Below are 26,336 nucleotides of genomic sequence, written 5' to 3' on the forward strand. Positions count from 1 at the left end.
GGGGGTGGGGGAGGGGAACCCCCGTCCTCTCCCGCCCCTCCCCCCTCCCAAAATCGCTCCCGGATTTTTTTTTTTTTTGGGGAGGGGGTGGGGGAGGGGGTGGGGGAGGGGCGGGATCCGCGCGCGGGGCCCTCGCGGGGTGGGGGGGGAGGGGCGGCGCGGGGGTTCCGGGGGGTGGGGGAGGGGTCCCGCGGGGTGGGGGAGGGGCAGGGGGGGTGGGGGAGGGGGTCCCGGTGCCCGCGGTGAGGGGGGGTGGGGGGAGGGGCGGGGGTCGCGCGGCGCCGCCGAATTCCCGCCGAGCTTCCGGTTCGGGAGGGGTGGGGGAGGGGCGGGGGGAGGGGGAGGGGCGTGGGAAAAACCTGAAAAAAAAAAAAAAAAAAAGAGGGAGGGGGTGGGGGAGGGGCGTGGGAAATAAAAGGGGCGGGGCCGCGCATGCGCGAGGAGGGGCCTCAGTCCGCGCCCCTCCCCCTCTGCCGCCCCTCCCCCACCCCCGCGGGCGGGACGGGGCGGAACGGACCAGTACGGACCAGTACGGACCAGTTTGGACTGGTTTGGACCAGTATGAACCAGTTTGGACCGGTACAGACCAGTAGGGACCAGTTTGGACCGGTATGGACCAGTTAAAACCAGTTTGGAATGGTTTGGACTGGTTTGGACCAGTATAGACCAGTTAGGAATGGCCCAGACCAGTTCAGACCAGTTAGGAACGGCCCAGACCAGCACAAACCAGTTCAGACCAGTCTGGAATGGTAGAAACCAGTTCAGACCAGTTTGGAATGGTTCAGACCGGTTCAGACCAGTACAAACCAGTTCAGGGCAGTTTGGGGCGTGGATCTGAGCATCCCCAGCACTCCCAGTCCATCCCAGTTCATCCCAGTTGGATCCCAGTTTATTCCCAGTCCATCCCAGTCCCTCCCAGTCCATCCCAGTCCCTCCCAGTCCCTCCCAGTTTATCCCAGTCCATCCCAGTCCATCCCAGTCCCTCCCAGTCCATCCCAGTCCATCCCAGTTTATTCCCAGTCCCCTCCCAGTTCCCTCCCAGTCCATCCCAGTCCCTCCCAGTTTGATCCCAGTCCATCCCAGTTCATCCCAGTCCCATCCCAGTCCCTCCCAGTCCCTCCCAGTTTATTCCCAGTCCCTCCCAGTCCATCCCAATCCCCTCCCCGTCCCTCCCAGTTCCCTCCCAGTTTATCCCAGTGCCTCCCAGTCCCTCCCAATCCCATCCCAGTCCCATCCCAGTCCATCCCAGTCCCTCCCAGTCCCATCCCAGTCCATCCCAGTCCCTCCCAGTGACGTCACTCCGCCATTTCCGGGTTCCATTTTCGGGGTTTTTTTAAAGGTTTTTTTTTCTCTCTCTTTTTTCTTTTTTTTCTTTTTTTTTACTTAAAAACACCCGCGGGGCCGCCCCTCCCCCCCCCCGCCCCTCCCCCTCCCCTCCCCTCCCGCCCCTCCCCCCTCCCCCTCCCCCCGCGGCCCCCCCGGGAATAAAAATAGAAGCTCTGGGGTGGGGGAGGGGCGGGGGGAGGGGAGCGGGGGGGAGGGGGCGTCTCCATGGCAACCGGGGGCGGGGTCACAGTGACGTCATCACGGAGATCGATTACATCATCGTGTCACTCTATGACGTCATTGCATCACTATATGACGTCACCACAGCTGTGAATGACGTCATCACGTGTGTCGGTGACATCACAGTGTGACGTCATCGCCGATCCAGTGACGTCACGGGGCTGAGCTATGACGTCACAGGGAGAAAGCATTGTCACGTGACTGGTGACGTCACAGGGGTGACGTCATCGCAGAAAACAAAGATGGCAGAGTGGTGACGTCATCACAGACCAAGGTGACGTCACATGGGCGATCGATGACGTCACAATGGTGACGGATTACATCATCACAGAACCCGGTGACGTCATCACAGAACCCAATGACATCATCAAATAATGCGATGACGTCACAGGGTCACATCACCATGGTAACCGATGACGTCATCGCGGAATCCCGCGCAGAACCCGGTGACGTCGCCATGGCGACCGAGGACGTGACGAGAGTGACGTCATAACGGCGACCGATGACGTCACAGGGGTGATGTCATTGCAGAAAACGACAATGGTGGAGCGATGACGTCATCACAGAACCCAGTGACATCATCGCAGAACCTGGTGACGTCATGAAATAACGTGGTGACGTCATCATATAATGCAGTGACGTCACAGGGTCACGTCACCGTGGCGACCGATGACGTCATCGCGTAATCCAACACAGTGACGTCGCCATGGCAACCGAGGACGTGACGAGAGTGACGTCATAACGGTGATTGATGACGTCACGGGGGTGACGTCACCGCAGAAAACAAAGATGGCGGAGTGGTGACGTCATCACAGAACCCAATGACGTAATCATACAACGTGATGACGTCATCACTTAAGTCGGTGACGTCACACGGGTGATCGATGACGTCACAGGGTCCAGTCACCATGGTAACCGATGACGTCATCGCAGGATCCATCACTGACCCCGTGACGTCGCCATGGCGACAATGATGTCACAAAGGGGGGCGTGGCCTCACCAAATTTTCCCACCTATGACGTCATCACGGCTCCCGGTGACGTCATTGCATCCCCCTCCCCCCCCAAGGTTCCCACGGGGTCAAAGGTCGCGGCCTCTGCTGGGGGAGGGGCTGGGGGGGGTCCCCGGGGTGGGGGAGGGGCCGGGGCCTCCCCCCCTCCCCTCCCCCCACGTTTGGCACAAATTTTCTCTGTCCAGAAAGCGAAAAAAACCCAAAATCGGGGTGGGGGAGGGGCGGGGCGGGGCCCAACCCCCCTCCCCCACCCTGGGCGGGGCAGCCCCTCCCCCACTCCCTTTGTTCTGGGTGGGGGAGGGGTCTCTGAGCCCCCCCCGCGGTTTTTTTTTTTTGGGGGGGGGGTGTTCTGGGTGTGGGGGGAGGGGCGGCCCCGCCCCCCCCAAATTCCTGCTGGGGGGGTGGGGGAGGGGCGGATTCCCATGCGGGTTTTTTTGTTGGGGGGGTGGGGGAGGGGTCCCCAGGGTGGGGGAGGGGTCCCCATGCGGCTCAGCACCCCAGGTGTCCCCGGCGTGGGGGAGGGGCGGGATTGAAGGGGGGGGGGAGGGGTCCCCAAAATCTTCAGCGGTCCTGGGGGTGGGGGAGGGGCGGCAGCAGGCGGGGGGGGGAGGGGCCCCCTGATATTTTTATTTTTTTGGGGTGGGGGGGGTTCCCTTAATTTGGGGGTCCCCTGATATTTTGGGGGGGGGGTGTGGGGGGAGGGGGTGGTGGGGTGGGGGAGGGGTTCCCCATTTTTGGGGGGATTTCCCCAATTTTTGGGTTGTTTTTTTTTTTTCCCCCCATTTTTTGGGGGATTTCCTCCCCTCCCCCCAAAGTCCATTCCAGGTGCGCGGGTGGGGGCGGGGGAGGGGTGGGGGAGGGGTCCCCAACCCCCCCCGTTAACCCGAGTGGGGGAGGGGCGGTTTGGGGGTGTCAGAGGGGTGGGGGAGGGGCCCCCAACCTCCCTGTTTACCCAGGTGGGGGAGGGGCGGTTTGGGGGGGTTCAGATCAATTCAGGGAGTGGGGGAGGGGCCCCCAAACCCCTCCCCCTATACCCGGGTGGGGGAGGGGCAGTTTGGGGGGGATCAGAGAGGTGGGGGAGGGGCCCCCAAACCCCTCCCCCTATACCCGGGTGGGGGAGGGGCGGTTTTAGGGTGTCAGGGCGGTGGGGGAGGGGCCCCCACAGCCCCCCCCTATACCCGGGTGGTGGAGTGGGGGTGGGGCAGCGCGCTGTTGTGGCCGGGCGGGGGGAAGGGCGTCCCGAAGGGGGGGTGCAGGGCCTGCAGCCCCCCCGGAACCATGGTGATGGTGTTGGGGGGCAGCAGGGGCACGTCCTCGGGCGCGCGCCGCAGCGCCAGCGTGTAGTCCGGCGGTCCGGCCACGGCCACGGCCACGCCCGGCCGCGCCTCGGGGTCACCCCCCACCCCCACGCCCACGCCCAGCTTGGGGTGCTTCATCTGCAGCTGCACCAGCTCCTCCTCGCCGGGGGCCAGCAGGTCGTTGGGCGCCGCTCCGGCCACGCCGCGGCCGCTCTGGGGGGGGCGTGAGGCGGCGCGGGGGGATGGACACGGCGCCCACGCCGCCGACCACGCCGCGAGGGTCCGGCGGCGGCCGCTTGTCCCGCTTGTAGTAGAGCGCGGCGAAGGCCAAGATGTTGAGGAAGAGGAGGGAGGCGCCCACGGCCACGGTGACGCTGAGCTCCGTGGAGTAGTCCCGCGAGTCGCCGGGGAAGGGCGCGAAGCGTCGCCGGCCGCCACGGCCGCCATCTTCATCCTCGTCGTCGTCGTCGTCGTCGCGGTCGTCGCGGCGATCGTCGCGGCCGGGCGGCGCGGAGGACGGCGGGGGCCGGCGCGTGGCCGGGGCGCGGCGCGGGGGGCCCGGGGGCGGCGGGAGGCGCGTGGTGGTGGAGGCGTGGGGCAGCTGGTGCAGGTTGTGGAGGTGCGGGACGAGCTCGAGCCAGAAGGCGACCTTGTTGGCGCGGTAGTGGTCGCGCACGCGCGGCTTGAGGCCGATGTGCAGGTAGCGCTTGTCCTTGCCGTCGAAGCGCGTCCACACCACCTCCTCGAAGCGGTTGGGCTTGGTGTGGATGAACTTGGTGTCCTGCGGCACCGGCTGGTTGGGGTCGCTGCGGGGCAAAGGGTGGAGTGACCGGATGGCCGAGTGACCGGCTGGCCGGCTGACCAAGTGATCAACTGATCAACTGACCAGGTAATGGTGAACTAATGAAACACCCAACTGACCAATGAAACACTCAACTGACCACTCAAACACTCAACTGACCAATGAAACACCAATGAAACACCCAACTGACCACTCAAACACTCAACTACTCAAGTCACCACTTAACCACTCAACTGACCAATGAAATACTGAACTGACCACTGAAACACCCAACTGACCAATGAAACACCAATGAAACATCCAACTGGGCAAAGAAACACCCAACTGACCACTCAAACACTCAACCGACCACTCAAACACTCAACTGACCAAAGAAACGCCCAACTGACCACTCAACCACCCAACTGACCAATGAAATATTCAACTGACCACTCAAACACTCAACTGACCACTCAAACACTCAACTGACCACTCAAACACCCAACTGACCACTAACCGATCAACCAACCAGTCAATGATCAACCACGCAACCAATAAACTGACCACTCAAACACCCAACTGACCAATGAAACACCAATGAAACATCCAACTGACCACTCAAACACCCAACTGACCACTCAAACACTCAAGTGACCAATGAAACACTCAACTGACCACTCAAACACTCAAGTGACCACTTAAACACCAACTGACCAATGAAACACCCAAGTGACCACTCAAACACTCAACTGACCAATGAAACACCAATGAAACATCCAACTGAGCAAAGAAACACCCAACTGACCACTCAAACACTCAACTGACCAATGAAACACTCAACTGACCACTCAAACACTCAAGTGACCACTTAAACACTCAACTGACCACTCAAACACTCAACTGACCACTTAAACACTCAACTGACCACTCAAACACTCAACTGACCAATGAAACACCCAACTCAACTCAACTCTACTACTCAGGTGACCATTTAACCACCCAGCTGACCAAGTGACCACTCAAACACCAAAGTGACCACTCAACTCTTTTTCCAACTGACAAATCAATGACCCAGCTGACCAACCACTCAACTGACCACTCAAACACCCAACTGACCAATAGCTCACCACTCTACCACCAAACTGACCACTCTTCATCCAATTGACCACTCAAACACTCATCTGGTCACTCAACCAAGTGACCAGTCAACCAAGCAGCTGACCAGTCAATGATCAACCACTCCACCACCCGACTGACCACTCAACCACTCAACTCTTCATCCAACTGACCACTCAACCACTCCACCGCCCAACTGACCATTCAACCAATGAACTGACCACTCCACCATCCAGCTGACTACTCCACCACCCAACTGACCACTCAAACACTCAACTCTTCATCCAACTGACCATTCAACCACTCCACCGCCCAACTGACCATTCAACCGATGAACTGACCACTCCACCACCCAACTGACCATTCAACCACTCAATTTCATCTAACTGACCACTCAACCAACGAACTGACCACTCAACCAACGAACTGACCACTCCACCACCCAACTGACCACTCCACCACCCAACTGACCACTCAACCACTCAACTCTTCATACAACTGGCCACTCAACCAATGAATCGACCACTCCACCACCAACTGACCACTCAACCACCCAACTGACCACTCCACCACTCAACTCTTCACCCAACTGACCACTCAACCAACCAACTGACCACTCCACCACCCAACTGACCACTCAACCACTCCACCACCCAACTGACCACTCAACCAATGAACTGACCACTCCACCACCCAACTGACCACTCAACCACTCAACTCTTCATCCAACTGACCACTCAACCACTCCACCGCCCACCCCCCCGACCGCCCCCTCCCCCACGCACCCCGTCTTGGCAAAGTTGGTCCAGTAGGTCATGACCACGGCGCTGAGCATGACGTCGTTCTTGGAGAAGTTGCAGGGGAAGAGGTCGGTGGCGCCCACCATGGGCACCCCGAACACGTAGGGGATCTCGTCGCCGTGCGCCGCGTCCGCCCACTCGGGCCGCGCGTCCGTCTGGCAGTGGTGGTAGAAGGTGTAGAAGTACACGGGGGACTGGTACTCGGCGTGCAGCTTGGCCGTGGCCACCGCCGGCGCCACCCACTGGTGGTCGGTGAAGAGCGCCAGCAGCGTCTTGCGCCGCATCTCGCCGTTGTCGCGGTCGGCCCAGTCCGTGTACATGAACTTGATGGTCTCCCGCAGGATGTCCTTGCCCTCGGGGTAGCCGTACAGGTTGTCCACGAAGTTGGACACGGTGAAGTCGAAGTAGGAGGCCGAGATGCCGTCCTCGCTCTCCAGGGAGTCCTCCACGAACTTGAGCCCCTCGCCCTGGTTGACGCCGATCAGGATGTCGTAGTTGAGGAACTCGCCCTGCTGCATCAGGATCTCGGGGTCGTCCGGCACCACGTCGCCGTCCACCACCGGCCCGAAGGCCACGTGGTAGCGGGCGGGCTGCACGTCCTGGTCCACCAGGGCGCGGAAGGGCTGGCGCCGCAGGCACTCCACGGCGGCGCCGGTGTCGGCGCGCTCGCAGCCCACCTTGGCCGCCAGGAGCCGCGTGTACTTGAGGGGCTGGTAATTGACGGACCAGCTGGCGATGGCCGTGCCGCTCTGCGCGATGGCCTTCTGGAACAGACCTGGGGAAATTTGGGGGGTCAGCAGGATTTGGGGTCACAGGGATTTGGGGTTTGGGGTTTGGGATTTAGGGTCGGTAATTCATGGCCCAGCTGGCGATGGCCGTGCCGCTCTGCGCGATGGCCTTCTGGAACAGACCTGCGGGGATTCGGGGGGTCAGGATCACAGGAATTGGAGTTTGGGGTTACAGGGATTTGGGGTTTGGGGTTTGAGGTCACAGGGATTTGGGGTTTGGGGTTTAGGGTCACAGGGATTGGGGTTTGGGGTCACAGGAATTGGGGATTGACCAGCTGGCGATGGCCGCGCCGCTCTGCGCGATGGCCTTCTGGAACAGACCTGGGGAAATTTGGGGGGTCAGGATTACAGGAATTGGGGTTTGGGGTCACAGGGATTTGGGATTTGGGATTTAGGGTCGGTAATTCATGGCCCAGCTGGCGATGGCCGTGCCGCTCTGCGCGATGGCCTTCTGGAACAGACCTGGGGGGATTTGGGGGTGTCACTTGGATTTGGGGTCACCAGGATCACAGGGATTTGGGATTTGAGGTTTGGGGTCACAGGAATTTGGGTTTGGGGTCATAGGGATTTGGGGTTTGGGGTTTGGGGTCACAGGGATTTGGGTTTGGGATCAGGGAGTGATGAGGATTTGGGGTTTGGGATCACCAGGATTGGGGATTTGGGGTCACAGTGATGGGGATTTGGGGTCCCCGGGTAAAATTTTGGGAGAATTTGAGATCCCTGGTGTGGATTTTGGGGTCATTCCTTTGGGATTTCCACCCTGATGCTCATTTTGGGGTCATTCCTGGCAGTTTCAGGACCCCAAAATGAATCTAGGACCATTCCCATGGGGTTTTTTTCCCCAACCATGAATTTTTATGAATTCCCGTGGGGGTTTTTCCCCCCCACAGTTAATTTTGGATTCATTCCTGATGATTTTGTGTTCATTCCTGGTGATTTTGGGTTCATTCTCTCAGTTTTTGGTACCTTCAGAGTGGTGTGACAGGATGAGCAGGCTGACACCGATGGTGACGCTCTGTGAGTCCCCACACCATGAATTTTTATGAATTCCCATGGAGATTTTTTCCCCCACCGTGAATTTTTATGGATTCCTGTGGGGGTTTTTTCCCCCCTGATGTTGATTTTGGGTTAATTTCTGGTGTTTTTGGTACCTTCAGAGTGGTGTGACAGGATCAGCAGGCTGACACCGACGGTGACGCTCTGTGAGTCCCCACACCATGAATTTTTATGGATTCCCATAGGGATTTTTTCCCTCACTATGAATTTTTATGAATTCCTGTGGGGTTTTTTCCCCCCTGATGTTGATTTTGGGGTAATTCCCGGTGATTTTGGGTTAATTCCCGGTGATTTTGGTACCTTCAGAGTGGTGTGACAGGATCAGCAGGCTGACACCGACGGTGACGCTCTGTGAGTCCCCACACCATGAATTTTTATGGATTCCCGTGGGGTTTTTTCCCCTCCTGATGCTGATTTTGGGTTAATTTCTGGGGATTTTGGGTTCATTCTCTCAGTTTTTGGTACCTTCAGAGTGGTGTGACAGGATGAGCAGGCTGACACCGACGGTGACGCTCTGTCAGTCCCCACACCATGGATTTTTATGAATTCCCATGGGGATTTTTCCCCCATTATGAATTTTGATGAATTCCCATGGGGTTTTTTTCTGCCCCACAGTTGATTCTGGGTTAATTCCCGGTGATTTTGGGTTAATTCCCGGTGTTTTTGGTACCTTCAGAGTGGTGTGACAGGATCAGCAGGCTGACACCAACAGTGACACTCTGTGAGTCCCCCCACCATGAATTTTTATGAATTCCCATGTGGGTTTTTTTCCCCCCTGATGTTAATTTTGGGTTAATTCCCGGTGATTTTGGTACCTTCAGAGTGGTGTGACAGGATCAGCAGGCTGACACCGACGGTGAGGCTCTGTGAGTCCCACACCATGAATTTTTATGGATTCCCATGGGGATTTTTTCCCCCCTGATGTTAATTTTGGGTTAATTTCTGGTGATTTTGGGTTCATTCCTGGTGATTTTGGGTTAATTCCCGGTGATTTTGGTACCTTCAGAGTGGTGTGACAGGATGAGCAGGCTGACACCGATGGTGACGCTCTGCAGGGCCCCCCACCATGAATTTTTATGAATTCCCATGGGGTTTTTTCCCCCCCATGTTGATTTTGGGTTAATTCCTGGTGATTTTGGTACCTTCAGAGTGGTGTGACAGGATGAGCAGGCTGACACTGATGGTGACGCTCTGTGAGTCCCCACACCATGGATTTTTATGGATTCCCATGGGGATTTTTTCCCTCACTATGAATTTTTATGAATTCCCGTGGGGGTTTTCCCCCCCCCACAGTTAATTTTGGGTTCATTTCTGGTAATTTTGGGTTCATTCTCTCAGTTTTTGGTACCTCCAGAGTGGTGTGACAGGATCAGCAGGCTGACACCGACGGTGACGCTCTGCAGGTCCCCACACCATGAATTTTTCTGGATTCCCATGGGGATTTTTTCCCCAACCATGAATTTTTATGAATTCCCGTGGGGTTTTTTCCCCTCCTGATGCTGATTTTGGGTTCATTTCTGGTAATTTTGGGTTATTTCCTTGTGTTTTTGGTACCTCCAGAGTGGTGTGACAGGATCAGCAGGCTGACACCGACGGTGACACTCTGTGAGTCCCCACACCATGAATTTTTATGGATTCCCATGGGGATTTTTCCCCCCTAGGGTTAATTTTGGGGTAATTCCCGGTGATTTTGGGTTCATTCTCTCAGTTTTTGGTACCTTCAGAGTGGTGTGACAGGATGAGCAGGCTGACACCGACGGTGACGCTCTGTGAGTCCCCACACCATGAATTTTTATGGATTCCCATGGGGATTTTTTCCCCCACTATGAATTTTTATGGATTCCTGTGGGGATTTTTCCCCTCCTGATGCTGATTTTGGGTTAATTTCTGGTGATTTTGGTACCTTCAGAGTGGTGTGACAGGATCAGCAGGCTGACACCAATGGTGACGCTCTGTGAGTCCCCACACCATGAATTTTTATGAATTCTTGCAGGGTTTTTTTCCCACACCATGAATTTTTATGAATTCCCATGGGGATTTTTTCCCCTCTGATGTTGATTTTGGGTTAATTCCCGGTGATTTTGGTACCTTCAGAGTGGTGTGACAGGATGAGCAGGCTGACACCGATGGTGACACTCTGTGAGTCCCCACACCATGAATTTTTATGGATTCCCGAGGGGATTTTTTCCCCCACCATGAATTTTTATGGATTCCCATGGGGTTTTTTTCCCCCCTGATGTTAATTTTGGGTTCATTCTCTCAGTTTTTGGTACCTTCAGAGTGGTGTGACAGGATCAGCAGGCTGACACACGCCGCCCCAGCCCCCGAGCCGAAGATGGTGATGCGCTGCGGGTCCCCCCCGAAGTGCCCGACGTTCTCGTGCAGCCACCGCAGCGCCTGGATCTGGTCCAGCAGCCCGTAATTGCCCTTGGCCGCCTGGTCACCCGTGCTGAGGAACCCTGGGGACATTGGGGACATTGGGGACATCACAGGGACATTGGGGACACAGCCCGTAATTGCCCTTGGCCGCCTGGTCACCCGTGCTCTGGAACCCTGGGGACATTGGGGACATCACAGGGACATTGGGGACACAGCCAGAGACACCACAGGGACAGCTCAGGAACCCTGGGGACATTGGGGACATCACAGGGACATTAGGGACACAGCCAGGGACACCACAGGGACATTTGGGGACACTGCCAGGACACCACGATGTCCCCACACTCCCAGGAAGGTTCCCCATGACGGCCCCAATGTCCCCAATGTCCCCAAACTCCAAAATGTCCCCAATCCCCCTCAATGTCCCCAATATCTCCAAAGTCCCCAGTGTCCCCCTGTGTCCCTAGTGTCCCCAGTGTCCCCAATCCCCCCAATGTCTCCACTGTCCCCACTGTCCCCAATGTCCCCAGTCTCACCCAGCACTCCGAGCCGGTAGTTCATGGTGACAACGATGACGTTGCCGTGTCCCCAATGTCCCCAATGTCCCCAATGTCCCCAATACCCCCAATGTCCCCAATGTCCCCACTGTCCCCAATGTCCCCAATGTCCCCAATCCTCTCAATGTCCCTGATGTCCCCAATGTCCCCAATCCCCCCAATCCCCCCCAGTGTCCCCAATGTCCCCAATGTCCCCTCTGTCCCCAATCCCCCCAATGTCCCCAGTGTCCCCAGTGTCCCCAGTGTCCCCAATGTCCCCAATGTCCCCAATGTCCCCACTGTCCCCACTGTCCCCAGTGTCCCCAATGTCCCCAATGTCCCCAATGTCCCCCAATGTCCCCAGTGTCCCCAATGTCCCCAATGTCCCCAATGTCCCCACTGTCCCCAATCCCTCACCCAGCACTCCGAGCCGGTAGTTCATGGTGACAACGATGACGTTGCCGTGTCCCCAATGTCCCCAATGTCCCCACTGTCCCCAATGTCCCCAATCCCCCCAGTGTCCCCAATCCCCCCAGTGTCCCCAATGTCCCCAATCCCTCACCCAGCACTCCGAGCCGGTAGTTCATGGTGACAACGATGACGTTCCCGTGTCCCCAGTCCCCTCAATGTCCCCAATGTCCCCAATGTCCCCAGTGTCCCCAATCCCTCACCCAGCATGCCCAGGCGGTAGTTCATGGTGGCAACGATGACGTTCCCGTGTCCCCAGTGTCCCCAATGTCCCCAATCCCCTCAATGTCCCCAATCCCCCCACTGTCCCCAATCCCCCCAATGTCCCCAATGTCCCCAATGTCCCCAATGTCCCCAATCCCCCCAGTGTCCCCAATGTCCCCAGTGTCCCCAGTGTCCCCAGTGTCCCCAGTCTCACCCAGCACGCCCAGCCGTTAGTTCATGGTGACAACAATGACGTTCCCATGTCCCCAATCCCTGCAATGTCCCCAATCCCCCCAATCCTCCCACTGTCCCCAGTGTCCCCAGTGTCCCCACTGTCCCCAGTGTCCCCAGTGTCCCCAGTGTCCCCAATCCCTCACCCAGCACGCCCAGCCGGTAGTTCATGGTGACAACGATGACGTTCCCGTGTCCCCAATGTCCCCAGTGTCCCCAGTGTCCCCAGTCTCACCCAGCACGCCCAGCCGGTAGTTCATGGTGACAACGATGACGTTCCCGTGTCCCCAGTGTCCCCAGTGTCCCCAGTGTCCCCAATCCCTCACCCAGCACGCCCAGGCGGTAGTTCATGGTGACAACGATGACGTTGCCGTGTCCCCAATGTCCCCAATGTCCCCAATACCCCCAATGTCCCCAATCCCCCCAGTGTCCCCAGTGTCCCCAATGTCCCTGATGATGTCCCCAATCCCTCACCCAGCACCCCGAGCCGGTAGTTCATGGTGACAACGATGACGTTCCCGTGTCCCCAATCCCCTCAATGTCCCCACTGTCCCCAGTGTCCCCAGTGTCCCCACTGTCCCCAATCCCTCACCCAGCACGCCCAGCCGGTAGTTCATGGTGACAACGATGACGTTGCCGTGTCCCCAATGTCCCCAATGTCCCCAGTCTCACCCAGCACGCCCAGCCGGTAGTTCATGGTGACAACGATGACGTTGCCGTACGCCGCCAGCACGCTGCCATCGAACATGTTCCCCGTCCCCTCCATGTAGGAGCCGCCGTGCAGGAACAGCATCACCGGCTTCTTGCCGCTGTCACGGATGTCTGGGGACAGGGACAGCGTTGGGGACATTTGGGGACATTGGGGACATTGGGGACAGTGGGGGCATTGGCAATAGTGCTGGTGACAAGGGGACACTGGGGGGATTGGGGACATTTGAGGACATTGAGGGAATTTGGGGACATTTAGGGGATTGGGGACATTGGGGACATTGGGGGAATTGGGGACACTGGGGGGGATTGGGGACATTTGCGGGGATTTGGGGACATTGGAGGGGTTGGGGACATTTGGGGACATTGGGGACATTGAGGGGATTTGGGACGTTGGGGACATTGAGGATATTGGGGACATTGGAGGGGATTGGGGACATTGGGGACATTGGGGACATTGTGAGGATTTGGGGACATTTAGGGGATTGGGGGCATTGAGGAGATTGGGGACATTGGGGACAGTGGGGGCATTGGCGATAGTGCTGGTGACAAGGGGACATTGGGGGGATTGGGGACATTTGAGGACACTGGGGGGGTTGGGGACATTGGGGACAGTGCTGGGGACAGGAGGACATTGGGAGGATTGAGGAGATTGGGGGGATTGGGGACACTGAGGGGATTTGGGGACAGTGGGGATAATAGGGGGATTGGGGACATTTGGGGACATTAGGGACATTGGGGGGAATTTGGGGACGGTGGGGACATTTGGCACATAGAGGGGATTGGGGACATTGGGGGGATTGGGGACATTGGGGACATTGGGGGGGATTGGGGACATTTGGAGGGATTTGGAGGAATTGGGGACATTGGGGACAGTGCTGGGGACATTGAGGGGATTTGGGGACATTGGGGAGATTGGGGACATTGGGGACAGTGGGGACATTGAGGGAACTTGGGGGATTTGGGGACATTGGGGGGTTGGGGACACTGGGGGGGTTTGGGGACATTGGGGACACCTTGGGGAATTTGGGGAATTTGGGGACATTGGGGACATTTGGGGGATTGGGGACATTGAGAGGATTTGGGACATCTGGGGAATTTGGGGATATTGGGGACATTTGGGGACAATGGCGGGATTTGGGGACATTGGGGACATTGAGGGGATTGGGGACATTGAGGGAATTTGGGGACATCGGGGGCAATTTGGGGACATTTGGGGACATTGGGGACATTCCCGGAATTTGGGGACATTTGGGACAATTGGGGACAATGGCGGGATTTGGGGACATTTGGGGACATTTTGGGACATTCCCAAAATTCGGGGACAGCCCCCCCGATGTCACCCTGGGGGGTGCTGGGAGGTGACAGCGGGGTCAGAGGTCACAGCTGGAATTTGGGAGGGTCCAGGGGTCACTTTGGGGTCACTGTGGGGTCACTGTGGGGTCACTTCGGGGTCATTTTTTGGGTCATTTTGGGGTCAATTTTGGGGACACTTTGGGGACATTTTTGGGTCATTTTGGGGTCACTTTGGGGTCATTTTGGTCCCCCCCATTTTAGGGACAATGAGCAAAGGGTGGGGGAGGGGCCGTGGAGGGTGGGGGAGGGGGGGGAGGGGCGTCCAAAAAACCAGAGAAGAAAAACCAAAAAAACCCCAAAAAAACCCCAAAAAAACCCCAAAAAAACCCCAAAAAAACCCCAAAAAAACCCCAAAAACCACCAAAACACCAAAAAAAGAGAGACAAAAAAAAAAAGAAAAAAAAGAAAAAAAAACCAAAAACTCCCCCAAACCCCCCGCAAAGAAGCCAAAAATAAAAACCAAAAAAACCCCAAAAAAACAAAACCCAAAAAAAATAAAAAAAAAAAAAAAAGAACCAAACCCCCCCCCCACGAAAAAAGAACCAAAAGGAGGCGCCAAAAAATCGCAAAATTTTGGGGAGGGAAAAGGGAAAAAAAAAAACAAAAAAAAAAAAAAGAAAGAAAGAAAGGGGGGTGGGGGAGGGGGGAAAGAACAAAAACAACCCAAAAAACCCCAAAAAAGGCGGAATTTGCCCCAAAACATGCACAAAACTACCTGAGTCCGGGGGGGGGCCGCCGGCCGCGCCGTCCTCGCGCTTTTTGCCGAGCAAACCTGGACCGGGGGAAGAGAAGGAGGAAAAATTTTGGGGCCAAAAGGAGCGAAAATGGGGTCGGGGTGGGGGGAGGGGAGAAAAAAAAATTTTAAAAAAATTTTTTTGTTGGGGGGAGGGGAAAAAAATTTGGGGTTTTTGAAATTTTTTTTTAAAGATTTTTTTTTTTTTTGGGGTGTTCCCCCCCCCCCGAAAAAATCGGAATTTGGAACGTTCCGGGCCCCGCCCCCTCCCCGGAAAAAATGGGGGGGGAGGGGAAAAAAATTCTGGGGGAAAAAATCCCGAAAATGGGAAAAAAAACGGGGGGGAAAAAATGGGGGAAAAAAGGGAAAAAATCGTTAAAAAATGGGGGGGGGAGGGGCGGGGGGGGAGGGGAGGGGTGGACAAATGGACAGATGGACACTGGGATGGACATTGGGATGGACATTGGGATGGGCATTGGGATGGACAGATGGACACTAGAGGGACAGATGGACATTGAGTGGACAAATGGACAAATGGACAGATGGACATTAGATGGACACTGGGATGGACATTGGATGGACACTGGGATGGACAGATGGACATTAGATGGACAGATGGACACTGGGATGGACATTGGATGGACAGATGGACATTGGGATGGACAATGGATGGACAGTGAGTGGACAGATGGACATGGAGTGGACAAACAGACATTGGATGGACAGATGGACATTGGATGGACATTGCATGGACAGATGGACACTGATGGACATTGGATGGACAGACGGACATGGGATGGACAGATGGACACTGGGATGGACAGAAGGGCACTGGATGGACATTGGATGGACAGACGGATATTGGATGGACACTGGGATGGACATTGGATGGACAGATGGACATTGGATAGACACTGGGATGGACAGATGGACATCAGGATGGACAGACGGACACCGGGATGGACAGACGGACACCGATGGACAGATGGACAAATGGACAGGTGGACACTGATGGACATTGGATGGACAGATGGACTTTGGATGGACAGATGGACACAGGATGGACATCGCAATGGACAGACGGACACTGGGATGGACTGATGGACATTGGATGGACAGATGGACATTGGGATGGACAATGGATGGACAGATGGACAGATGGACATTGGATGGACAGATGGACACAGGATGGACATCGCAGTGGACAGACGGACACTGGGATGGACTGATGGACATTGGATGGACAGATGGACATTGGGATGGACAATGGATGGACAGATGGACAGATGGACATTGGATGGACAGATGGACATTGGATGGACATGGGATGGACATTGGGATGGACATTGGGATGGACATTGGATGGACAGACAGACATGGGATGGACACTGAGTGGACAGTGAGTGGACAGATGGACATGGAGTGGACAAACGGATATTGGATGGACAGATGCACATTGGATGGACAGATGGACACTGATGGACATTGGATGGACAGACGGACATTGGGATGGACACTGAGATGGACATTGGAATGGACATTGGAAGGACAGACAGACACTGGATGTGCACTGACGGACAGATGGACATTGGATGGACATTGGATGGACATGGGATGGACAGATGGACATTGGGTGGACATTGGATGGACATTGAATGGACAAATGGACACTGGGATGGACAGATGGACATTGGATGGACTGATGGACACTGGGATGGACATTGGATGGACATTGGATGGACAGACGGACACTGGGATGGACAGATGGACATTGGATGGACACTGGGATGGACAGATGGACATCAGGAGGGACAGACAGACACTGATGGACATTGGATGGACAAACAGACACTGATGGACATTGGATGGACATTGGATGGACATTGGATGGACATTGGATGGACAGATGGACACTGGGTGGACAGATGGACATTGGATGGACATTGGATGGACATTGGATGGACATTGGATGGACAGATGGACACTGGGTGGACAGATGGACATTGGATGGACATTGGGTGGACATTGGATGGACAGATGGACACTAATGGACATTGGATGGACACTGGGATGGACAAACGGACACTGGGATGGACAGATGGACATTGGATGGACATTGGATGGACATTGGATGGACAGACGGACACTGGGATGGACAGATGGACATCAGGAGGGACAGACAGACACTGATGGACATTGGATGGACAGATGGACACTGACGGACAATGAATGGACACTGGGATGGACAGATGGACATTGGATGGACAATGGATGGACAGATGGACATGGGATGGACAAATGGACACTGATGGACATTGGATGGACTGACGGACATTGGATGGACAATGGATGGACAGATGGACATGGGATGGACAAATGGATACTGATGGACATCGGAATGGACAGATGGACATTGGGATGGACTGACGGACATTGGGATGGACAGATGGACATTGGATGGACATTGCATGGACAGATGGACACTGATGGACATTGGATGGACAGACGGACATGGGATGGACAGATGGACACTGGGATGGACAGAAGGGCACTGGATGGACATTGGATGGACAGACGGATATTGGATGGACACTGGGATGGACATTGGATGGACAGATGGACATTGGATAGACACTGGGATGGACAGATGGACATCAGGATGGACAGACGGACACCGGGATGGACAGACGGACACCGATGGACAGATGGACAAATGGACAGGTGGACACTGATGGACATTGGATGGACAGATGGACTTTGGATGGACAGATGGACACAGGATGGACATCGCAATGGACAGACGGACACTGGGATGGACTGATGGACATTGGATGGACAGATGGACATTGGGATGGACAATGGATGGACAGATGGACAGATGGACATTGGATGGACAGATGGACACAGGATGGACATCGCAGTGGACAGACGGACACTGGGATGGACTGATGGACATTGGATGGACAGATGGACATTGGGATGGACAATGGATGGACAGATGGACAGATGGACATTGGATGGACAGATGGACATTGGATGGACATGGGATGGACATTGGGATGGACATTGGGATGGACATTGGATGGACAGACAGACATGGGATGGACACTGAGTGGACAGTGAGTGGACAGATGGACATGGAGTGGACAAACGGATATTGGATGGACAGATGCACATTGGATGGACAGATGGACACTGATGGACATTGGATGGACAGACGGACATTGGGATGGACACTGAGATGGACATTGGAATGGACATTGGAAGGACAGACAGACACTGGATGTGCACTGACGGACAGATGGACATTGGATGGACATTGGATGGACATGGGATGGACAGATGGACATTGGGTGGACATTGGATGGACATTGAATGGACAAATGGACACTGGGATGGACAGATGGACATTGGATGGACTGATGGACACTGGATGGACATTGGATGGACATTGGATGGACAGACGGACACTGGGATGGACAGATGGACATTGGATGGACACTGGGATGGACAGATGGACATCAGGAGGGACAGACAGACACTGATGGACATTGGATGGACAAACAGACACTGATGGACATTGGATGGACATTGGATGGACATTGGATGGACATTGGATGGACAGATGGACACTGGGTGGACAGATGGACATTGGATGGACATTGGATGGACATTGGATGGACATTGGATGGACAGATGGACACTGGGTGGACAGATGGACATTGGATGGACATTGGGTGGACATTGGATGGACAGATGGACACTAATGGACATTGGATGGACACTGGGATGGACAAACGGACACTGGGATGGACAGATGGACATTGGATGGACATTGGATGGACATTGGATGGACAGACGGACACTGGGATGGACAGATGGACATCAGGAGGGACAGACAGACACTGATGGACATTGGATGGACAGATGGACACTGACGGACAATGAATGGACACTGGGATGGACAGATGGACATTGGATGGACAATGGATGGACAGATGGACATGGGATGGACAAATGGATGGACACTGGGATGGACAAACGGACGCTGATGGACAGATGGACATTGGATGGACATTGGATGGACACTGGATGGACACTGGATGGACAGACGGACATTAGGATGGACAGATGGGCATTGGATGGACATTGGGTGGACATTGGATGGACAGATGGACACTAATGGACATTGGATGGACACTGGGATGGACAAACGGACACTGGGATGGACAGATGGACATTGGATGGACTGATGGACACTGGATGGACATTGGATGGACATTGGATGGACAGACGGACACTGGGATGGACAGATGGACATTGCATGGACACTGGGATGGACAGATGGACGTCAGGAGGGACAGACAGACACTGATGGACATTGGATGGACAGATGGACACTGACGGACAATGAATGGACACTGGGATGGACAGACGGACATTGGATGGACAATGGGATGGACAGATGGACATGGGATGGACAAATGGACACTGATGGACATTGGATGGACAGATGGACATTGGGATGGACACTGGGATGGACAGACAGACACTGGTGGACACTGGATGGACATTGGGATGGACATTGGATGGACACTGGGATGGACAGACAGACACTGGATGGACAGACGGACACAGGTGGACATCGGAATGGACAGATGGACATTGGATGGACAGATGGACATTGGATGGACACTGGGATGGACAGACAGACACTGGATGGACAGATGGACACAGATGGACATCGGAATGGACAGATGGACATTGGATGGACAGACGGACACAGATGGACAAATGGACATCGGAATGGACACCGGGACCCGAGCGTGGGGGCGGGGCCGTGGCTTGGGGGGCGGGGTCAGCCCGGCCACGCCCCTCCCCCATTCCCCGCCCCCCATTTCCCAATTTCTGAATTTTCACCCCGGAATTTCCCCAAATTTCTCGTTTTTCTCCTCGTTTTGGGGATCGGATTTGAGACCCCTCCCCCTCCTTGGCCCCGCCCCCTTTCCCCAAAAAAAGGTCACAACATTTTCTTAAATCTCACCTGGCCACACCCACATCACATGGCCACGCCCACCTCACCTGGCCACGCCCCTCACCTGATCACACCACTCTCACCTGACCACACCCACTTCACCTGGCCACGCCCCTCACCTGACCACATCCCATCTCACCTGGCCACGCCCACCTCACCTGGCCACGCCCCTCTCGCCTGGCCACACCCCTACCATTCCTACCCCTCCTCACCTGTCCCCAGGTGTGTCAAACGCACCCCCAGGTGTGCCCAGGTGTGCCCCAGGTGTGTCAAACACGTCCCCAGGTGTGTCCTGCCTGTCTTCTGTCCCTCACCTGTCCCCAGCTGTGCCCCAGATGTGTCCCAGGTGTGTCCCTGTCTCTTACCTGTCCCAGGTGTATCCCAGGTGTGTCCCAGTCTCTCACCTGTCCCCAGGTGTGCCCAGCACAATCCCACCTGTCCCCAGGTGCACCTTACCAGTGCCCAGCTGTGTCCCAGGTGTGCCCAGCTGTGTCACACCTGTCCCCAGGTGTCCCCAGGTGTCCCCAGGTGTCCCCAGGTGTCCCCAGGTGTATTTACCGTCCTCGGTGGGCACGTAGAGGTTCAGGTAGAGGCAATCCTCGCTCTCTGACACCCCACACCCACACCCAGGTGTGTCCCAGGTGTACCCAGCTCTATCCCAGGTGTGTCACACCTGTCCCCAGGTGTCCCCAGGTGTATTTACCGTCCTCGGTGGGCACGTAGAGGTTCAGGTACAGACAATCCTCGCTCCCTGACACCCCACACTCACACCCAGGTGTGTCCCACCCATCCCCAACTGTACCCAGGTGTGCTCAGGTGTACCCAGGTGTACCCAGGTGTGCTCAGGTGTACCCCAGGTGTATTTACCGTCCTCGGTGCGCACGTAGAGGTTCAGGTAGAGGCAATCCTCGCTCTGAGCAGCCATGTACGCCCCGCACCCAGCTGTACCCAGCTCTATCCCACCTGTCCCCAGGTGTACCCCAGGTGTCCCCAGGTGCATTTACCGTCCTCGGTGGGCACGTAGAGGTTCAGGTAGAGGCAATCCTCGCTCTGTGACACCCCACACCCACACCCAGGTGTACCCAGCTCTATCCCAGGTGTGCTCAGGTATATCCCAGGTGTGCTCAGGTGTGTCCCAGGTGTGTCACACCTGTCCCCAGGTGTATTTACCGTCCTCGGTGGGCACGTAGAGGTTCAGGTACAGACAGTCCTCGCTCCCTGGCACCCCGCACTCACACCCAGGTGTGTCCCATCCCTCCCCAGGTGTGTCACACCTGTCCCCAGGTGTCCCCAGGTGTATTTACCGTCCTCGGTGGGCACGTAGAGGTTCAGGTAGAGACAATCCTCGCTCTGTGACACCCCGCACTCATACCCACGTGTGTCCCATCCCTCCCCAGGTGTGCTCAGGTATATCTCAGGTGTGTCACACCTGTCCCCAGGTGTATTTACCGTCCTCGGTGGGCACGTAGAGGTTCAGGTAGAGGCAATCCTCGCTCTGAGCAGCCACATACGCCCCGCACCCACACCCAGGTGTGCTCAGGTATATCCCAGGTGTGTCACACCTGTCCCCAGGTGTCCCCAGGTGTCCCCAGGTGTATTTACCGTCCTCGGTGGGCACGTAGAGGTTCAGGTAGAGGCAATCCTTGCTCTGTGACACCCCACACCCACACCCAGGTGTGTCCCAGCTGTACCCAGGTGTGCTGAGGTGTACCCCAGGTGTGTCACACCTGTCCCCAGGTGTATTTACCGTCCTCGGTGGGCACGTAGAGGTTCAGGTAGAGGCAATCCTCGCTCTGAGCAGCCACGTAGGCCCTGCACCCACACCCAGCTCTATCCCACCTGTCCCCAGCTGTACCCAGCTGTACCCAGGTGTCCCCAGGTGTGCTCAGGTGTGCTCAGGTGTGTATTTACCGTCCTCGGTGGGCACGTAGAGGTTCAGGTACAGACAATCCTCGCTCTCTGACACCCCACACCCACACCCAGGTGTACCCAGCTCTATCCCAGGTGTGTCACACCTGTCCCCAGGTGTCCCCAGGTGTATTTACCGTCCTCGGTGGGCACGTACAGGTTCAGGTACAGACAATCCTCGCTCTCTGACACCCCACACCCACACCCAGGTGTACCCAGCTCTATCCCAGGTGTGTCACACCTGTCCCCAGGTGTATTTACCGTCCTCGGTGGGCACGTAGAGGTTCAGGTAGAGGCAATCCTCGCTCTGTGACACCCCACACCCACACCCAGGTGTGTCCCATCCATCCCCAGGTGTGTCACACCTGTCCCCAGGTGTACCCAGGTGTACCCAGGTGTGTCCAGGTGTGCTCAGGTGTGCTCAGGTGTGTATTTACCGTCCTCAGTGGGCACGTAGAGGTTCAGGTAGAGGCAATCCTCGCTCTCTGACACCCCACACCCATCCCCATCCATACCCAGGTGTACCCCAGGTGTGTCACACCTGTCCCCAGGTGTATTTACCGTCCTCGGTGGGCACGTAGAGGTTCAGGTACAGACAATCCTCGCTCTGTGACACCCCACACTCACACCCAGGTGTGTCCCATCCCTCCCCAGGTGTACCCAGCTCTATCCCAGGTGTACCCAGGTGTCCCCAGGTGTCCCCAGGTGTATTTACCGTCCTCGGTGGGCACGTAGAGGTTCAGGTAGAGGCAATCCTCGCTCTGAGCAGCCACGTAGGCCCCGCACCCACACCCAGGTGTGTCACACCTGTCCCCAGGTGTACCCAGGTGTGCTCAGGTGTGTCTCAGGTGTGTCACACCTGTCCCCAGGTGTATTTACCGTCCTCGGTGGGCACGTAGAGGTTCAGGTACAGACAGTCCTCGCTCTGAGCAGCCACGTAGGCCCCACACCCACACCCAGGTGTACCCAGGTGTATCCCATCCATCCCCAGGTATATCCCAGGTGTGCTCAGGTGTGTCACACCTGTCCCCAGGTGTATTTACCGTCCTCAGTGGGCACGTAGAGGTTCAGGTAGAGGCAATCCTCGCTCTGTGACACCCCACACTCACACCCAGCTCTATCCCACCTGTCCCCAGCTGTACCCAGGTGTACCCCAGGTGTGTCACACCTGTCCCAGGTGCATTTACCGTCCTCGGTGGGCACGTAGAGGTTCAGGTACAGACAGTCCTCGCTCTGTGACACCCCGCACCCACACCCAGGAGTACCCAGCTGTATCCCAGGTGTGCTCAGGTGTGCTGAGGTGTACCCAGGTGTACCCCAGGTGTGTCACACCTGTCCCCAGGTGTCCCCAGGTGTATTTACCATCCTCGGTGGGCACGTAGAGGTTCAGGTACAGACAATCCTCGCTCTGAGCAGCCACGTACGCCCCACACCCACACCCAGCTCTATCCCAGGTGTATCCAGGTGTACCCCAGGTGTGTCACACCTGTCCCCAGGTAACCCCAGGTGTCCCCAGGTGTATTTACCGTCCTCAGTGGGCACGTAGAGGTTCAGGTACAGACAATCCTTGCTCTGAGCAGCCACGTACGCCCCACACCCACACCCAGGTGTGTCCCAGGTGTGTCCCATCCCTCCCCAGGTGTGTCTCAGGTGTGTCACACCTGTCCCCAGGTGTATTTACCGTCCTCGGTGGGCACGTAGAGGTTCAGGTACAGACAATCCTCGCTCTGAGCAGCCACGTAGGCCCCCGCCGCCTCCAGGTTGTCGCTCAGCCACAGGGGCAGCATCAGGGGGGGCGGCCCCGCGCGCAGGTTCTGGGGGCACGCCGGGGCGAAGGCGGTGGCGTCGCGGACCCCCCCCCAGGCCGCGGGGGCTTCGGGGGGCGCCCAGCGGCGCGGGCCCAACGGGGGGGCGGCGTAGGGCACCCCCAGGAACGCCTGCACCGGGCCCAGCAGCTCGTTGCTCAGGTCCCGGCGCGCCCCCCGCAGCCGCCCGTACTGGGTGGGCACCACCGGGAACCGAGGGTCCGGGGGGGGGTCCGGGGGGGGGGGGGGGAGGGGGCTGGGAGTGGCCCGAGGGGGCGGCCGGACACGGGGGGGTCAGCAGGGACAGGGCCAGAGCCAGGGCGAGGGGAGGGGGCGGCATGGTGGGGGTGGGGGAGGTGGGGGGGTGGGGGTAAGGGGGGGGGTTATGGGGTGGGGAGGGGGGGGGAGGGCGGTGGGGGGGCTGTTGGGGGGGAAGGGGGGGGGAGATTTTGGGGGGGTTTTGGGGGGGTTTGGGGATTTCAGGGGAATTTTGGGGGGAAATTTGGGGGGAATTTGGGGGATTTGGGGGGAATTTGGGGATTTGAGGGGATTTTGGGGGGAATTTGGGGAATTTGGGAGGGAAATGGGGGAAAATTTGGAGGATTTTGGGGGAATTTTGGGGGGATTTGAGGGGAAATGGGGAAAAATTTGGGGGTTTTGGGGGTAATTGAGGGGATTTGGGGGAAATTTTGGGGAATTTGGGGTAATTGAGGGGATTTGGGGGAAATTTGGGGGCAATTTGGGGAATTTGGGGGAGTTTTGGGGGGGTTTTGGAGGGAATTTGGGGGGAAATGGGGAAAAATTTGGGGGATTTTGGGGTAAATGGGGGATTTTTGGGGGGATTTTTTGGGAATTTGGGGAGAGTTTGGGGGGAATTTGGGGATGTGAGGGGATTTTGGGGGGATTTTGGGGAATTGGGGGGAAATGGGGAAAATTTGGGGGATTTGGGGGGAATTTTGGGGGATTAGGGGGAATTTTGGGGGGAGTTGGGGGAATTTTGGGGCATTTTGGGGCAATTGGAGGAGATTTGAGGGAATTTGGGGGAATTTGGGGGGAATTTTGGGGGGATTAGGGGGAATTTTGGGGGGAATTTGGGTAATTGTGGGGATTTGGGGGAAATTTGGGGGGAAATTTGTGGGAATTTGTCAAATTTCGGGGGAATTTGGGGGATTTGAGGGGAAAATTTGGGGGATTTTGGGGAGATTTTGGGGAAATTGGGGGGAAATCGGGAAAAATTTGGGGGATTTTGGGGGTAATTGTGGGGATTTGGGGGGAAATTTGGAAGGTTCAGGGGATTTGAGAAGAAATTTGGGGGGAATTTTGGAGGATTTGGGCAAATTAGGAGGAAATGGGCAAGAATTTGGGGGATTTGGGGAGAATTTGGGGGGAATTTGGGGGAAAATGCAGAAAAATTTTGGGGTAATTGTGGTGATTTTGGGGGATTTTGGGGAATTTTAGGGGAAATTTGGGGGATTTCGGGAGGATTTGAGAGAATTTGGGGGGAAATAGAGAACAAATGGGGAAAATTTGGGAGATTTGGGGGAAATGAGGGGAAATTGGGAAGAAATTGAAGGGAAAATTTGGGGCAAATTTGGGAGAAATTTGGGATTTTGGGGGCGGGGAAAGGGAGGGAAAATGGGGAAAAAAATGAAAAATTGGGGAAAAAATGAAAAATTGGGGAAAAAAATAAAAAATGGGAGAAAAATTTAAAAATTTGGGATTTTGGGGGAGGGGCCCACGGGGGGGGGGTCGGGGATGGGGGAGGGGCCATGGGGGGGTCCGGGGGGGTCACGGGGGGGGGTCCCAGGTCAGGGATGGGGGGAGGGGCGGCCATGGGGGGGGGGAGCCCAAGGGGATGATGGGAAATGGGGGAGGGGCGAAGGCGGGGGGGGGGGTGAATTTTGGGGAGGGGGAGGGGGGAGAGAAGAAGAAGCGGAACGAACCATCAGTGGGGGCGGGGGGGGGGGTCCGGACACCCCCGAAAAACCCAAAATCCCCAAAATTCCCCCAAAATTTTCCCCGCTCGGCTCCACCCGGGGTGGGGGGGGGGCGATGCGGGTCCCCCCACCCCCCTCCCCCCCTCCGTTGCCATGGGAACCGAGCCCGGAGCGTCGCCCTGGCAACCGGAGTTCCGGAGCATCCCGGGGGGGGGGGCGGGGGGGGGCGCTGAGACCCCCCCAAATTCCCCTCCCCCACCCCCCCCATCCCTGCCCCACTTACAGCATCCCCCCCCCTCCCCCCTCCCCAAAATCCCCGCCCCTCCCCCACCCCATCCAGGCCTTTCCTTCCCCCCCCCCACCCCCCAAAAAATCAAATTTTGGGGGATGGGTGGGGGAGGGGGTTCAGCGCTCCCCCCCCCCTCCCCCCTCCCCAAATTTCGGGCCCAATCCCGGGTTTGGGGGGGGGGGTTTGTGCCGCCCCCGTTCCCCATCCCCCCCCCCATCCCCCCGCCCCTCCCCCCCCGGGGGTCGCGCTCACCGGGGGGCCGCGCGCGGGGGGGGCGGGGGGGCCATGGCGGGGCCGACGGAGCCGAACCGGGAGCGGCCGCGGGTCCGG

General features: G+C 56.8%; 1 protein-coding gene and 2 long non-coding RNA genes across 18 annotated transcripts; 2 read left to right on the forward strand and 1 right to left on the reverse strand.

Annotated features, from left to right (window-relative positions):
* Positions 1-3,681: 3,681 nt before the first annotated feature.
* On the reverse strand, positions 3,682-23,863 carry NLGN2 (neuroligin 2). 16 transcript variants are annotated; one of them, XM_033084325.2, is made up of 7 exons: positions 23,657-23,862; positions 15,015-15,071; positions 12,908-13,057; positions 10,691-10,876; positions 6,559-7,348; positions 4,148-4,682; positions 3,682-4,089 (listed from the first exon to the last, which is right to left on the reverse strand). In XM_033084325.2, the coding sequence occupies exons 1-7, from the start codon at positions 23,760-23,762 to the stop codon at positions 3,751-3,753; spliced, it is 2,163 nt and encodes a 720-aa protein (XP_032940216.1). In that variant the 5' UTR covers positions 23,763-23,862; the 3' UTR covers positions 3,682-3,750. The 16 variants fall into 16 exon arrangements, with proteins under 16 accessions (XP_032940216.1, XP_032940217.1, XP_032940207.1 ...); XM_033084326.2 differs by lacking the exon at positions 15,015-15,071 and having other exon boundaries at positions 4,145-4,682; positions 23,657-23,863; XM_033084316.2 differs by having other exon boundaries at positions 3,955-4,682; positions 23,657-23,859.
* On the forward strand, positions 21,149-21,600 carry LOC117009946. The gene is made up of 3 exons (XR_004420566.1): positions 21,149-21,185; positions 21,331-21,399; positions 21,545-21,600. It is a non-coding gene; the product is annotated as an uncharacterized LOC117009946 (long non-coding RNA).
* Positions 22,064-22,636, forward strand: LOC117009945. Its single transcript, XR_004420565.1, has 3 exons — positions 22,064-22,102; positions 22,227-22,329; positions 22,506-22,636. It is a non-coding gene; the product is annotated as an uncharacterized LOC117009945 (long non-coding RNA).
* Positions 23,864-26,336: the final 2,473 nt, after the last annotated feature.

This window comes from Catharus ustulatus, chromosome 37 (genome assembly GCF_009819885.2).
Source record: "Catharus ustulatus isolate bCatUst1 chromosome 37, bCatUst1.pri.v2, whole genome shotgun sequence".
Lineage (NCBI taxonomy): Eukaryota > Metazoa > Chordata > Aves > Passeriformes > Turdidae > Catharus > Catharus ustulatus.